At 46.3% G+C, this 14856-nt stretch overlaps 1 protein-coding gene across 4 annotated transcripts in view; it reads left to right on the forward strand.

Moving 5' to 3' along the window:
• Positions 1-14856, forward strand: part of EML5 (EMAP like 5) — a 329289-nt gene that overhangs the window by 179099 nt on the left and 135334 nt on the right. For all 4 annotated transcript variants that reach the window (XM_065403925.1, XM_065403928.1, XM_065403927.1 and 1 more), the window contains exons 18-21: positions 302-504; positions 4021-4132; positions 5774-5901; positions 7966-8107. In XM_065403925.1, coding sequence (XP_065259997.1) covers positions 302-504; positions 4021-4132; positions 5774-5901; positions 7966-8107 — 585 coding nt within the window. The remainder of the gene's footprint in view (positions 1-301; positions 505-4020; positions 4133-5773; positions 5902-7965; positions 8108-14856) is intronic.

A 14856-nucleotide genomic window follows, 5' to 3' on the forward strand; every position in this document is an offset into this window, starting at 1 on the left:
TTTAGACACTGTCTCTCCGATATATCTGTATGCATGTTTACATGTGTGTGTATATAAATTCAACTCCTGATTCAAGTAGCATGTAAAATAAATTCGTAAAGGTGAAATGCATTCTTTTTTCTTCAAATGTGCCAAAAAGTGGGGGAAGGTGAGAAGTAATGATTTGTGAAGAACCTTCAAAGTTTGCTTATTCCTAGGCTAGAGGAAAACAGATTTATTATTCTGGATAGGTTGCCCTATAAATTCCTTTGAATGTGATAGTTATGCAAGCATTTGATTACTTGTTTTTATTCTAAACCAGGGGGAGGACTGATTGGGAGAAAGGGTTGCATAGGTGCAATGGGAAGAACTGATACAATGATGTGTGCAGTATACGGCTGGACTGAAGAGATGGCATTCTCTGGAACTTCCACTGGGGATGTGTGTATCTGGAGAGATTTGTTTCTTATAAAAACTGTCAAAGCACATGATGGTCCAGTATTTAGCATGCATGCATTAGAAAAAGTAAGTGAACTATTTGGATTTTAAATGAGACATAGTTTGGATTAATAAAAATCTCTTTGTGGCTAGGCCTAACATGAATGCAGTCTATTACCATATAATTGGAGTTCAGGATTCTAGATGGTGTTCCCCACTCTCAAGTCAGCGGGAACTGAGAGTGTTGCATTTCCTAGTAGGAGGAAGTGCATTGTATCATTATATTACAGTGACTCCTCTCATTGATTTTAAGAGCTGCATGCCCTCCCGTTTAATGATGCCTTAAGAGTAAAAGTGGATAAAGCAGGTAAAGTGGAGGGACTCTTGGGGGGTGTGAAAGGGGATTCTGTTACATTGCATTAAAAGAAACATTGCCAGTTATGTTTGTTACTATGTGAAGACTTGAGCAGATGTAGGGTTGCCAACTTTATAACTGCACAAAACCAAACTCCCTTATCCTGCCCCGCCCCTTCCTTGAGGCCCCACTCCTGCCCTGCCCCTTCTCTGAGGCCCCGCCCCCACTCAATCCAGACCCCTCCCTCCATCGCTCGCTCTCCCCCACCTTCAGTCACTTTCACTGGGCTGGGGCAGGAGGTTGGGGTGTGGGAGCGGGTGAGGCCTCCAGCTGGGGGTGCGGGCTCCAGAGTGGGGCCAGAAATGAAGGTTTCAGGTTGTGGGAGGGGGCTCCGGCCTGGGCCAGGGAATTGGGGTGGGGGCGGGATGAGAGGTTTGGGGTGTAGAAGGGGGCTCTGGGCTGGGGCCAAGGGGTTTGGAGTGTGGGAGCAGACTCAGGGCTGGGGCAGGGGGTTGGGGTACGGGAGGGGGTGCAGGCTCCAGCTGGGGGTGTGGGCTCTGGGGTAGGGATGAGGGATTTGGGGTGCAGGAGGGGGCTCAGGGCTGGGGGAGGGGGTTCCGACCTGGGGCAGGAGGTTGGGGTGCGGGTGGGGGGGGTGTAAGATCTGGGAGAGAGTTAGGGCACGGGAGGGGGTTCTAACCTGGGGCAGGGGGTGGGGGTCCGGGGTCTGGGATGCAGCTAAGGTGCGGGAGGGAGTTCCGAACTGGGGCAGGGGGGTGGGGTGCACGAAGGAGTTCGGGGTGCAGGCTCCGGCCGGGCAGTGCTTACCTCAGGCAGCTCCTGGTCGACGGCGCAGCAGGGCTAAGGCAGGCTCACTGCCTGCCTTCCCTGGCTCCACGCTACATCCCAAAGCAGCCGGCATGTCCCTGCGGCCCTTAGCACTGCCCCCGTAGCTCCCATTGGCTCTGTTCCTGGCAGGGGCAGCACACGGAGCTTCCCTAATCGTCCCTGCGCCTAGAGGCTGCTGGGACATGCCAGCCGCTTCCGGGGAGCTGTGCAGAGCCAGGGCTGGCAGGGAGCCTGCCTTAGCCCCATCAGCAGTGCTGACTGGAGGCACCAGGGTCCCTTTTCAACCAGGCATTCCAGCTGAAAACCAGATGCCTGGCAACCCTAAGCAGAACTAAGGCTTGCTTCATGTACATGGTCATACCTAAAAACTTTCTACCATTTATAGCAATTTTCACCATTTTATGCCTAGGAAATTTCTTCCAAACTGGTAGAAAATCTGTAAATGAAAATCTTTTTAACTACATCCATTGTATATAATCCTGTATCCTTATGTATATAATCTAGTAACTATTATACGGGCTTTGTTGGATTACAAATTGAAAACTGTTACAGTGCCAACATACAGTAAGGCAGGGATCGGCAACCTTTGGAACGCGGGCCGTCAGGGAAATTCGCTGGCTGGCCGGGACGGTTTGTTTACCTGCAGCGTCCGCAGGTTCGGCAGATTGCAGCTCCCACTGGCTGCGGTTCACCATTCCAGCCCAATGCGGGCTGCAGGAAGCAGTGGCCAGCACATCCCTCGGCCCATGCCGCTTCCCGCAGCCCCCATTGGCCTGGAACGGCAAACCACAGCCTGTGGGAGCTGCGATCTGCCGAACCTGTGGATGCTGCAGGTAAACAAACCGTCCCGGCCCCCCAGCGGATTTCCCTGACAGCCCGTGGCCAAAGGTTGCCGATCCCTGCAGTAAGGCCTTGTTTACACTATACCACTTTAACTCTACTTGCATAGTTAAAGCAACACAAGCCCTCTAGTTTGATATACTTCTGTGAATATAAAGATATATTGGTATGGGTATTCCAATACGGGAAAGAGAATAAGCTACATCAGTATAAGGCACCTTTATATCAGTTCAGCTGCATCCCCATAGGGAGGACTATTTCAGTTAAAAAAAAAACAAAAAACAAAAAAACCCACCGCTGACCAAAATAGTAACATTGCTACAAAACTTGTATGTAAACTAGGCTTTAGTCATCTGGAATAGATATAAGTTTAAACCAGAGTATGTCCTTTTCAGCCGAAGGAGCTACAGTGTTCATTTTTTGTCACAGTTATAATTAATTTAGATATAGGAATGGTGAATGTTTAAGATAAAACTGTGTTTTTCCTAATTTATAACATCAAATGATTCCATCTTTATTGCCAGTGTATCTATTGTCAATATTTTCCCCCATATGAAACAATTTCAGTCTTCTGACATAGGCAGAAGAATAGAAATAGAGTATTCCTGTTAGAGAAAAGGGTCCCAAACCACAAAATTAAAATACAGATGTAACCTTTCCCCACATTCACAAATATGCTAGTCCACGCCCATTGTAAAAGTGGTCTGGGAGGTCCAGATTAAATTAAGAGAGGGAAAATTTAGGCTAACTATCAGGAAAACATCCCGACAGTGAAATGTATTAGGCCACTGAATAGTCTTCCTTGAGAGTGACAGAGGTGCAGGACTTTAAAAAGCAGACTGGACAAAGCACTAAAAATGCACTGTAGAGACTTGTAGTGCATTGGCAGGACCAGAAGATCTAATAGATCTTTTCTATCTCTAATTTGTATGATTCTATGATTTTACAGCTACATTATTATTAAGGCTACGTTTAAATGTCACGGAGGTCATGGAATCCAGATTCTGTGACTTCCAGAGACCTCCATAACATTCTCTGCTTCAGCCCCAGGGGCTGCAGGACTGGAGCTGGCAGCCAGCAGGGTCCTGGCAGGGTTCCAGCAACAGGCCACAGATCCTGAGGGAGCCCTCGTCAGGGTTCCAGCGATGGGTGACAGCCTCGTGGGGGGGGGGGGGGGGGAAGAGGGACGCCTTGGGCGAGCGGCTGGGGATGTCCCATTTTCTCTTTGGGAAATATGGTCACCCTGCAGCTGCCAGAGGTAGAGGGGGAACAGCACAGCTCCCAGCCACCACGGTGGTGGGGGAAACCATGGAGCCGCAGCAGCAAAAGTCACAGACAGGTCATGGGTTCCGTGAATTTTTGTTTATTGCCCGTGACCTTTCCATGACTTTTACTAAAAATAACCATGACAAAATGTTAGCTTTAATTATTATGTACTAAATGTTGTCAGTGTTAGCATGAGTCATTGTACAAGTAAGGATAATCTTTTTTAAAAAAAAATACTAAATTATCTACTGATGACAACCTATGAATTAATCCTATTCTACTTTTTTGGGCAGGGATTTGTAACTGGTGGAAAGGATGGGGTTGTGGCTCTCTGGGATGACACCTTTGAACGCTGTCTCAAAACCTATGCCATCAAACGAGCTGCTTTGGCCCCTGGCTCTAAAGGTGAGTGTATAGTACATCAAACCTTTCTGGTTTATTCTGCCTTTAAACACTGTCTTTAGTAAGCTTTTTCTTCTAAGTTTCCTCCCTCCACAATAAAAGGAAATCAAGTTTTGCTGTAGTAAAAATTGAAAAAGGAAAAAAATAAAGTTGTATTTCAAAACTGTTCTATTTAAAGTGTTTCTACTCTGAAAAAATTACTAAGTAAAAATAGCAACTTCTAACCTAACCCATATGCTTCCTTTGTGTATTCTGTCATATCTGTGTTCTTTAATGACAACAATAATGCTTTTCATGCCTATTAGTACTAAGACCAAGCCAGACAGGAGACAGTGAATGTGGGGATTCAGTTGTGTAACAAAAACTGAAATTTTTACTACGTCTCAGTCAGTTTCACCTGTTCACATCCAGGAAGGCAAATTTGTTCTATAGAACCTTTATCGCTGACGATTATATATATCAGAAGGAAAGAACCAAGCTTAACACTGATCAGAAGTTGAGTTTGCAAGACTAACCATGAAGGAAAAAATAGTTTTATTTGTGAATTGAGCATATTTGTAAATCTTTGAGGATAAACACTCACTCCAATTAGGGCATTTTGAATATGGGCCACAAAAATCAATGACAAAACTACATTTGTCCTGACAGATATTAAATCCTTAGCCTAATACCAACCCATGGTCTGAAGAGAGAATCTGTCATGGCTTATAAAAATATAGTAACCGTTACACTGATTGATTTGGAACTAATTGTCATTCCTTCCACAGACCTCAATGGACCACTATGCTACAGAAGTGCGGGTAGTTTAAAAAAATTAGAGAGATTACGCTCTGAAAAATTATTCTAAAAAAATGGCACTATGGGGTTCCATATTTAATCTTCCTATTTGTTCTGCCTTGAAATAAAGGAATGGAGGGGAGAATATATTTTTTATTAAAGGTTTAATACTCTGTCTGGCTTGTTTTCATGTGAGCATGTATGAGTACTGAAATGTTTTCAGGCCTGTTGTTCCTTCAAATTTCTCCCATTTGCTGGCTGATGTTGGTCCTGATATACAGCTTTCCCAGTCTGATATTCTGGAGATTTCTCTGTCTTCCCTATAAAAAACTAAGAATCTTTTGTTCTTAGCTTACATCATTAGACTGTCAAAAGGGTGGCTCTCCATTTGCTTATTAAACTTCTATTACAGTTAAAATAGTAGTTTAACACATTTTACTGATGTACTCCACCCTAACTTTAAGATAGATAGCATCATAGCTGTATGCACATTTCTCTCACTGAGGTTTGTAGCATGCTTATTAGATAGCTATGTTAATGCTCTTCACCTTGTTTGAACCTCAAGGAGAGTCTACTGAACATGAGGATCATTGACAGTTACCTTATATGGCAGGGTTAGTAGGGAAGGTGGGGTAACAAAAACTGGAAGGCTGGCACAGAATAAATTATATGGTTTCTGTAACAATGATACAGAGCACGTTTTAAAAGTTAGCTAATATGTGCTAAAGCTCCACAACTGGAGCCAAGTTTTGTATGCAGGAAAATGCTAGGACTTCTTTTCTGTTGAATTTGATCTGGTAAAATATGGGTGTAATATATATACTTCTGAAATTAAACTCTCACACCTTTAAAAATTTAATGTTTTAGGTCTCCTCTTAGAAGACAACCCTTCTATACGTGCCATATCGTTAGGACATGGTCATATTTTAGTGGGCACAAAGAATGGGGAAATACTGGAGGTGGATAAAAGTGGACCAATAACTCTGCTGGTTCAGGTATGTTTAAAATATTACTGTCAGGGTGTTCAACATCTGAGCCTGTGGCGAGAGTCTGTAGCTATGTCACCCAGCAGCGAGACTCTGCAGCCAGTGATAGTAGAGCAGGGAGGGCTCAGGTTCCCCTAGGTTCCAACCCAGAGCCTGTGACAGGTTGGTTAGATATGCAGCCTGGGGGGCAGATGCCACCAAGCCTGTTCACTGGGTTACTTCCTACTGCATTCTCAGCCCCCTCCAAAGTCACAAAAGGTGTCATCTTATGAACTCACAGGTTGGGGGGTTCTCATCAGAGTCTTTGTCGTTCGGTTCCGGCCCTCTGTTCCTGGTCTCCACAGGGGCCTTCAGTGGCTCTGCTGCTGGGTCTGGTCCAGGCAATGCGGAGCTCCTGCGGCCTCTCTCCAGGAGTTACCAGCATAAGACTGCTCCTTTGCTCAGTCCGCACTGACTGAGCTGAGTTGCTTCCTTTGGAGCTCTGCCTCCGCTGTGAGCATGCCCAGCAGCTGCGGCTGAGTTGGGCCTTCAGGACCCAGAGCTGCTCGATAACCCTTGGTTTCCTGGTGTGGGGTCAAGATACCTCATCATAATTACCCATATATTCTTTCCCCCCCCCCCACTTCCTTCCTAGAATCCAGTGAGCTTTGCAAGTTTCTATCATAAGTATATTATTATACTTCAAACAGAAGTAACATAAAATAATGAACATTCTATTAATGAAGTTTGAAAACTATTTTAAATTCAGAGATTTTAAGGCCAGAAGAGACCATTATGATAATCTAGTTTGACCTTTTGCAAAAAACAGGCCCTAGAATTTCACCCAGTAATTCCTGCATCATGTCCATAATTTCTGGTTGAACTAGAGCAGTGGTTTTCAACCTGTGGTCTGTGGACCCTTGGGGGTCTGCATACTATGCCTAAGATTTCCAAAGGGGTCCGCACCTCCATTTGAAATTTTTAGAGGTCCGCAAATGAAAAAAGGTTGAAAACCACTGAACTAGAACATATATTTTAGAAAGACATCTACTTTTGATTTAAAGACTTCAAGTGATGGCAAATCCACTACATCCCTTTGGTAAGTTGTTCCAATGGTTAATTACCTCACTGTTTAAAACATAGTGCCTTATTTCCAGTTTGAATTGGTGTAGCTTCAGCTCCCAGCCATTGGATCTTGTTATGGCTTTGCTAGATTGAAGAGCCCAGTACAATCAGATATCTTCTCCCTATGTAGGTACCTATAAACCATGATAAGTCATTTGTTAGCCTTCTCTTTCATATCCTAAACAGGCTGAGCTTCCTAAGTCTCTGACTGTAACATGAGTTTTCCAGATCTTGAATCATTCTTGTGGCTTTGTTCTTTTCTGTTCATATATACATAAGATGCATATTTAATCCATGTGTATGAAGAGCTATTACAGCGCAACAATACATGAACAACAGATTTTTAACACACACACACACACACACACACACACACACACACACACACACACACACAAGTTCCTGAATCAAAATCGATATCTGTCTATATATCTCTATATCTCTTTTGAGTCAGGCTCTGCTATGCTAATATTTTGTTTATAGTATATTTTTATCTTAAGCACAAACTTAAAATAATGCATGTTTATTTTGAAGGATTATAAAGGGAAGTTTATAAATACTTTTTACAAATTGGGCTTTTTCTTAGTAATAGAATGCACATTTATGGCCAGACTGAATTCCTAACTCAAATTGAGTCATAATTATTCACATGAATAGTCCAGTGACAATTTGGCCCTTCATTGTTAGGTTAACAAAAAGATTCTAAAATTAGATAATTTAGTGAATCAGATCATTAGGTCAGTTTTCTCAAATATAATTTACTTTAATTTTATATTAAAAATAAAAAACTTCTAAGTAAAATGTAAGATATTCTGTGCTGATTACTGAACCAAGAGTGTTTTCATTAGGAAGTTTTCTTTATCATCCAACAAAGATTTCCACATTCTCAGTATAGCTTTGTAGCTTCCTTGTATATTTTTTCAGTTTTGGAAATAAAATTAGCTGATTTTTTTTTTTTTTTTTTTACAGGGTCACATGGAAGGGGAAGTTTGGGGTCTAGCCACCCATCCTCATTTACCTATTTGTGCCACTGTAAGTGATGACAAAACCTTAAGAATATGGGATCTATCTCCTAGCCATTGTATGTTAGCTGTTCGCAAATTGAAAAAGGGTAAGATACTAGTATGAAAAGAGATTGTAATTGAATTAAGTTAACACAAATTAGCATACTAAATCTTGCAAAGACAAAATGTGAAAATATAAAGTTTTCTCTAGTTCAAACAATTTCTGTTTGAAGACATTACTGACTCAACAGATAAAAGCTGCAAGAAATATTTAAATGCCATAGTGTTTCATAAGACTTAATTAAAAGCCAGAAAATTTAAAATAAAGGATGAAGCTCCAGCATTAAACCCACCACCTTTTATCTACTATTGGAGGCATTTTTAAACAATGGTTGATTTTATGTATCGTATATATACTATGAAATTTTAGCTCATGGGTATTTTCAGATGAAATCACAGCATTGATGCTGAAGGTCCTTTTTTGTTATTTGACATGATGTTATATAATTTTGTGAGGATTTTTTGTTTTGGGATTAAAACTGGGGAGATGATCTGCCAGGAAGTATATGAAAGCTGACAGAAAATATCATGATAGCTCTCTGAAAGGTGGTTATTACTATCATCAGTTATTATTAATTATTATTATTATGAAGAAGAAAATTCCTAATTAATTATATTGTGGAAGTACCCAAACACCCTAATCTGGAGAGGGGCTCCAATGTCCTAGACACTGTGGAAGACATAATATTTGCCCAGAAGAGTTTATAATCTAATTTAACACAAGATGCAATAAGTGAGGGTAATAAACAATAGGAGGGAAGTACAGGGAGAATATGGTTAACAACATAAAGGAGGATCGGTATAGTAGCTTTACAGACTAGTTCAGGGACGTTGTTGCATATGTAAGGGATGGTGTGGCAGAAGGAATGAAGACTCTTGTGGCAAAACCAGACAAGCAGCTGGAGCAAGGAAGGGGAGGATGATACAAGAACAGACAAGTAGGGACAGGCAGCGCTGTAGGATTTTAAAGGTGGGAGCAAGAAGTTTGAATTTGATACAGCAGAAGAGGGGAGTGATGTGGGAAGAATAGGCAAGACTGATAGTCTTAGCAACTATTTATTGAATAGATGGTGTGTGGGTTTCAACAAGGCCAGTGAGGAAGAAGTTGTCATAGTCAAAACCCGTAGGGATGAGGGCCTAGTTGAGTTTTGTGTGTGTGAACAGAGAAAAAAGTCTTGATTATAGGTGGAGATGGTAGTGAATCCTATAGTTAAGGTTGCCATTATAAGACTGTTTTCAATTGCGTATAACGTTCCCAAAGTTTAACTGTTAGGCTGACATTTTCCATGCCAGGTGTATGCCTCAGGCTGAATTTGTTTTGTAAAGATTCATCAAAAATGATTCTTGTGTTTCCTAGAACATGGTAGAGAAATACGTTGTTTTACTCATGTTAAAAAACTTAGTGTTTCCTTGAGAAGCTGCAGCACCTCTGTGCTTTAGAATAGGCACATGAAATTTAGCAGGAGTGTTGCCTTTGTGTCAGGATGTGTCCTTCCTGTAAAAATCTATCGACACTTGGCAGAGTAACAAACTTCTGAAAATTAGAGTTTGCGCATGCTGAGCAGATATTGGTTAATGTTTAGCAACTAAATTCCCTGAAGATTATGCCTGTACTGGGTGTGCTCCATTTCAGGGCTGCAGGAGCTGAGTAGATGTGCCCTTGCAAGTACTCCTCCCAGCCAGTAGGGACCACAGTAGTGCCAGGCATCAGAAGTGAGATCATGCCCCTAGTATGACAAAGGAGAAGGAATCAGCTGGGAATGCAAAGGGGGTGAGGGATGGAGTGGGAGAGGCAGGCTGTGGCCTGTGGAAATGGGAAGAGGGGCAGAGATAGGCTGCGAGAGTGAGAAGTAGGGTGGGAAGGCAGAGTCAGACTGCAGAGGAGAGGAGGAGGGTCTGTGGGGACAGAGACTGGCTGTAGGAGGGAGGAATAGGAACTAGGTAGAGAGAGATATGCTGCTGGTGGGGGAATAGGTACAGAGTGGGGACAAGAAGCAGGCTACTGGAAGCGAATACTATAGGATTATACTATAGTTAATACTATAGGACCGTGGGCCTCAGGGACATGCTGGCTTAGGGTGACCAGATCACACAGGTGAAATATCGGGACGCGGGGGGGGGAGGCGGAGCAAAAAAAAAAAAATGGCCGCCGGAGCTCCACGTCCTGCCCCCTCCCCACCAGCATGCCTCCACTCCGTCTCCACTTCCCTCCTCCCTCCAGCGCTTGCGCCGCCATATAGCTGATCAGCGCAAGCCTGGGAGGGAGGGAGGAGGAATGTGGTGTGCTTGGGGAAGAGGCAGGGCCAGGGTGGGGATTTGGGGAGGGATCCAATGGGGCAGTGAAGGGGCAGGGCGTGGGGCCAGGGCGGGGATTTGGGGAGGGATCCAATGGGGGAAGGAGGGGGTGGAGTCGGGGCGGGGAGGGGGGGCGCGAGGTCCCTCTGGGCTCCGCTCCGCCTGTGAGCGGAGGCAAAATATCGGGACAATTTGCGTCCCGACCGAAGGTAGGTCAGGACGCGGGACAAATAAGCAAATAGCAGGACAGTCCCATTAAAATCAGGACGTCTGGTCACCCTATGCTGGCTGCCGCTTCCCGCAGCTTCCATTGGCTGGGAACGGCGAACTGTGGTCACTGGGAGCTGCGGGGGGCTGTGCCTGCGGATGGTGAACAAACAAAATGTCTCATGGCCTGCCTGTGGATTACCCTGATGGGCCCCATGCTGAAGGTTGCTGACCCCTGGTTTAGTGTATATGGTCTTTTGCAAGTTGTGGCAGTGTATATAGCTAGTATATATAGTTCTTATAATCAAAGGACTTTTCACCCCAGGGGCCGGGCATGCTCTGGTCCCCAGGCTTCATGCCTTGTGCCAAACCTGTGCCAGTGAGTGACCCGCATTCGAGTTGTTTAAAGAGTTTTGGGGAAACTCATGTTAAGGACAAATGCAAAATCTGTCAAGACTTGAGACCCTGCACCAAGAAGGACTGGGACATCAGACTGAAGGCTATCCTCATGAAAGCCACCCTCAAACCTGTCTCCTGGCACCAAGCTCTTCCCAGCACCATTCTCCATCCCTGGTGCCACAGAAGAAACACAAAAAGCAGTACAGCAAGAGAGGGCACTTGCCAGTACAGAAGAGAGACAAGTGGGGAGAGGGAGTGAGACCCAGGCCGGGCCGTTGTTCTACCCCTGGACCTGCGTCAGCACCGTCAACTCCACCAAGGGAATTGAGGCTGATGAAGGACCCTCTGCTGACACCAGGGAGTCACCATGGTACCAGTGGACTGACAGTGCCATCGACCCTGGAGGCTTATCAGGCAGGTAGGGACCTGCTCTCTGTTCCGGTCCCTCCAGCCCCACTGGGGAACCTACCAGCTCTGACATCCGAAAGCAGGAGGGAACAAGGTGCATCAGGTGCCTTCCTGGCACTGGGTCCCCCATCATCAGCCAGGGGCAAGCCCTACCTGATCCTGGCGTCCTGCTCCCTGGCACACCACTGGTCCCCAGAGCCCTTGCACCATATGGACGCACAAGTGGCTACTGCTCCACCCTGGTTGCCGACAGAGGAATCCTCTTCAGATTCTGAAGAGGAGCCCTATGTACTGAGAAAAGCCCACCATCGGTACCCAGCCTACACCCCACCAAGCTTTACTGCCAGTCCCCAGGTGGGTGCCTGGCTAGCGGGTCAGTGGCCAATGTAGTGGCCCTACTGGAACCCCTGGGAGTTTCCCCTGGTACCAGGGCCTGACTCCCACTTCTCCTACTTGGTGGCCTCTTGGAGGCAGGCTACTGCTCCTTCCTGCTCAGCATCAGATCCAGACTCCAGCACCGACCCCAGTACCAAAGCCCAGTGGGTATAGTCGAGGCAGAAGGAGAGTAAGGAGTCCCTCCTCTGATGAAAGCCTCCCCCTCAACCTCCCCAGATGAAGCTTTTGCAGGTCCCAGCAGACTACTTCCCCAGGATGAAGTCAGGATCTTCTGAAGCGGGTCACTTCAAACCTGGTCTTGGAGCTCAAGTAGCTCAAAGAGACATCACACAGCCTTATTGGATGCAGCTGCTGCAGCCAGGATATCAAGGTAGCCCTGCCCATCAATGAGGCAATGATGGGATCAGACAAAGCCCTATGGCAGATTCCTTCTTCTCTGGCCCCCACTTCAAAAAGGGCAGAGAAGAAGCATCTATTATGTGCCAGCAAGCGGCTTCTCAACTATCTGTACTCACACCCTCCCCCAGGGTCCCTGGTGGTGTCGGAAGTGAACAAAAGGGACAGGCGGGGCCAGTCGAGTGCTACCCCAAAAGAAAAGGATGCTAAGAAACTGGACCTTTTTGGAAGAAAGGTTTATTCCACATGTAGCCTCCAGCTGTGTATTGCCAATCAGCAGGCTCTTCTGGGGAAGATCCGATTTTAATCTATGGGACTCCCTGACTAAGTTCAAAGACTCCCTGCCTCAAGAGGCAAGGCAGGAGTTTGCAGTCCTCCTAGAGGAGGGTAAGAATATGGCTAAGACCTCTCTCCAGGCGGCTCTGGATGCTGCCGACTCAGCGGTCCAGACAGCCTCTGTGGTCACCAGGAGGTGCTGTTCCTGGCTCCAGACCTCTGTCCTTCTCCAGGAAGTCCAACAGTCTATCCAGGACCTCCCATTTGAAGGCTCCTCTCTTTTCTCGGGGCAGATGGACATGAGACTTCATGGACTGAAAGACTCAAAGGCCACACTATGATCCTTAGGCCTGTATGCTCTATCTGCCTTTAGAAAACACTTCAGGCCCCAGCAGCCTCCTTAGTTCTCAGGACCTCCAAGACAGGAGCCCTACAAGAGAAAAGGCAGAGGTTTTAAGCGGCGCCAACTACCCCGTCTACCTTAGCTTCTCAATTAGGGCCCCAGAGATACTCCAGCGAGCCCAAGCAGGCCTTTTGAAGGTGCGCCAGAGGGCGCTGTACCAGTTGCCATTTCAGATCTGTCCCTCTTTCATTTTTTGACCATCTGTCGCTCTTCAGCCCAGTTTGGGCATCCATAACAACAGACTGATGGGTCCTGAGCACAGTGACAGTCCAATATATCCTTCAGTTTTTATACAACCCTCCCTCCTGCTGCCCATCCCTGTCCCTCTTCAGGAACCCTTCTCATGAGCAGCTGCTTGTCCAAGAGGTGCAATCCCTCCTACATATGGGGGCTGTGGAGGAAGTTTCTCAGGACTTGAGAGGGAAGGGGTTTTATGCCCGATATTTCCTAATCCCAAAGGCAAAAGGGGGGCTCTGGCCCATCCTGGACCTGCATCACCTCAAGAGATCAAGGAAACTGAGGTTTTGCATGGTCTTCCTGGGTTTCATCATTCCCTCCCTGGATGCAGGAGATTGATACACCACCTTCAACTTAAAGGATGCATACTTTCACATTTCTGTCTTCTGTGGCCATGGAAGATTTCAGGTTTGTAGTGGGTTATTGCCATTACCAATTCATTACCCTTTCCTTTGGCCTATCGGCAGCCCCAAGGGTTTTTACAAAGTGTATGGCAGTTGTAGCAGCCTTCCTTAGGCAGCGAGGCGTTCAGGTTTACCCATACCTCGACAACTGGCTGATCCAAGGTTGGTTGCAGACTCAAGCATAAGACAGCATCAGCACAGTCTGAACCATGTTTAGGGCGCTGGACCTGCTGATAAACAAGCAAAAGTCAACAATTCTCCCATTTCAGAAATAGAATTTACTGGGGCTGTGTTCGACTTGACCCAGGCCAGCACCCTCTTGACAGAGGCTCGATTCCAGACAATGGCAAACCTGATATGAACAAAGGTCATGGCCCACCCAATCATGACAGCTCAAGTGTGCCTCAAGCTACTGGGCCACATGGTGGCTTGTACTTATGTGGTTCAAGATGCAAGACTGCACCCCAGTCCCCTACAGATGTGGCTAGTGTCAGTATACTCCCCAAGTATCACAAACTCACTCTTAGGATTCTTCCCCCAGTCCTTGCCTCCCTGAGCTGGTGGAAGAAGCTAAAGTCAATAATGGTGGGAGTGCCGTTTGTGGCCCCGCAGCCATCGGTGTCTTTAGTCTTGGATGTGTCAGACCTAGGGTGGGGAGTCCACCGCAACAACCTCAGGACTCAGGGCCTCTGGTCCCAAGAAGAACACTCCCTCCACGTAAATGTCAGGGAGCTCAGAGCGGTGTGCCTGGCTTGCCAAGTGTTTCTTCTCTGGGTCTCAGACAAGGTGGTTCAAGTTCTGACAGACAATACAGCAGCCATGTTCTATATCAAGAAGCAAGGAGAGGTCCAATCCTCCACCCGTTTGTCAGGAAGCTGTTGCTGTGTGGGACTTTTGTGCAAGACACTCCATTCATCTAAAGCATCTCACCTCCCGGGAGCCTGGAACGTGTTGGCAGATCACCTCGGCAAGTCCTCCTCCTCCTCTCACCACAAGTGGTCTCTTCACCCAGAGGTTGTCAGTGTCATCTTCTCCCCAGGTGGACCACCAGGCAGAACAGGAAATGCCATCAATCCTATTCACTGCGTGGGCAGAGCCTGGGCTCCCTCTGATGCCTTCCTGCTCTCATGGGCAGACCACCTATTGTATGCCTTCCACTGATCCCCTTGGTTCATAAGGTTCTCCTAAAAATCAAACAGGACAAGGCAAGGGCTATCCTGATAGAACTGGCATGGCCATGCCAGCACTGGTTCGGGACACTTCGGGACCTCAGTGGCAGCTCCACTTGTGCTCCCACTCCGCCCGGACTTGATTTCACAAGACCATGGCCGGTTGCTTCACCCGAACCTCACCTCCCTGCACCTAACTACATGGA

Source organism: Emys orbicularis, chromosome 4, assembly GCF_028017835.1.
Source record: "Emys orbicularis isolate rEmyOrb1 chromosome 4, rEmyOrb1.hap1, whole genome shotgun sequence".
In the NCBI taxonomy this organism is placed as follows: domain Eukaryota; kingdom Metazoa; phylum Chordata; order Testudines; family Emydidae; genus Emys; species Emys orbicularis.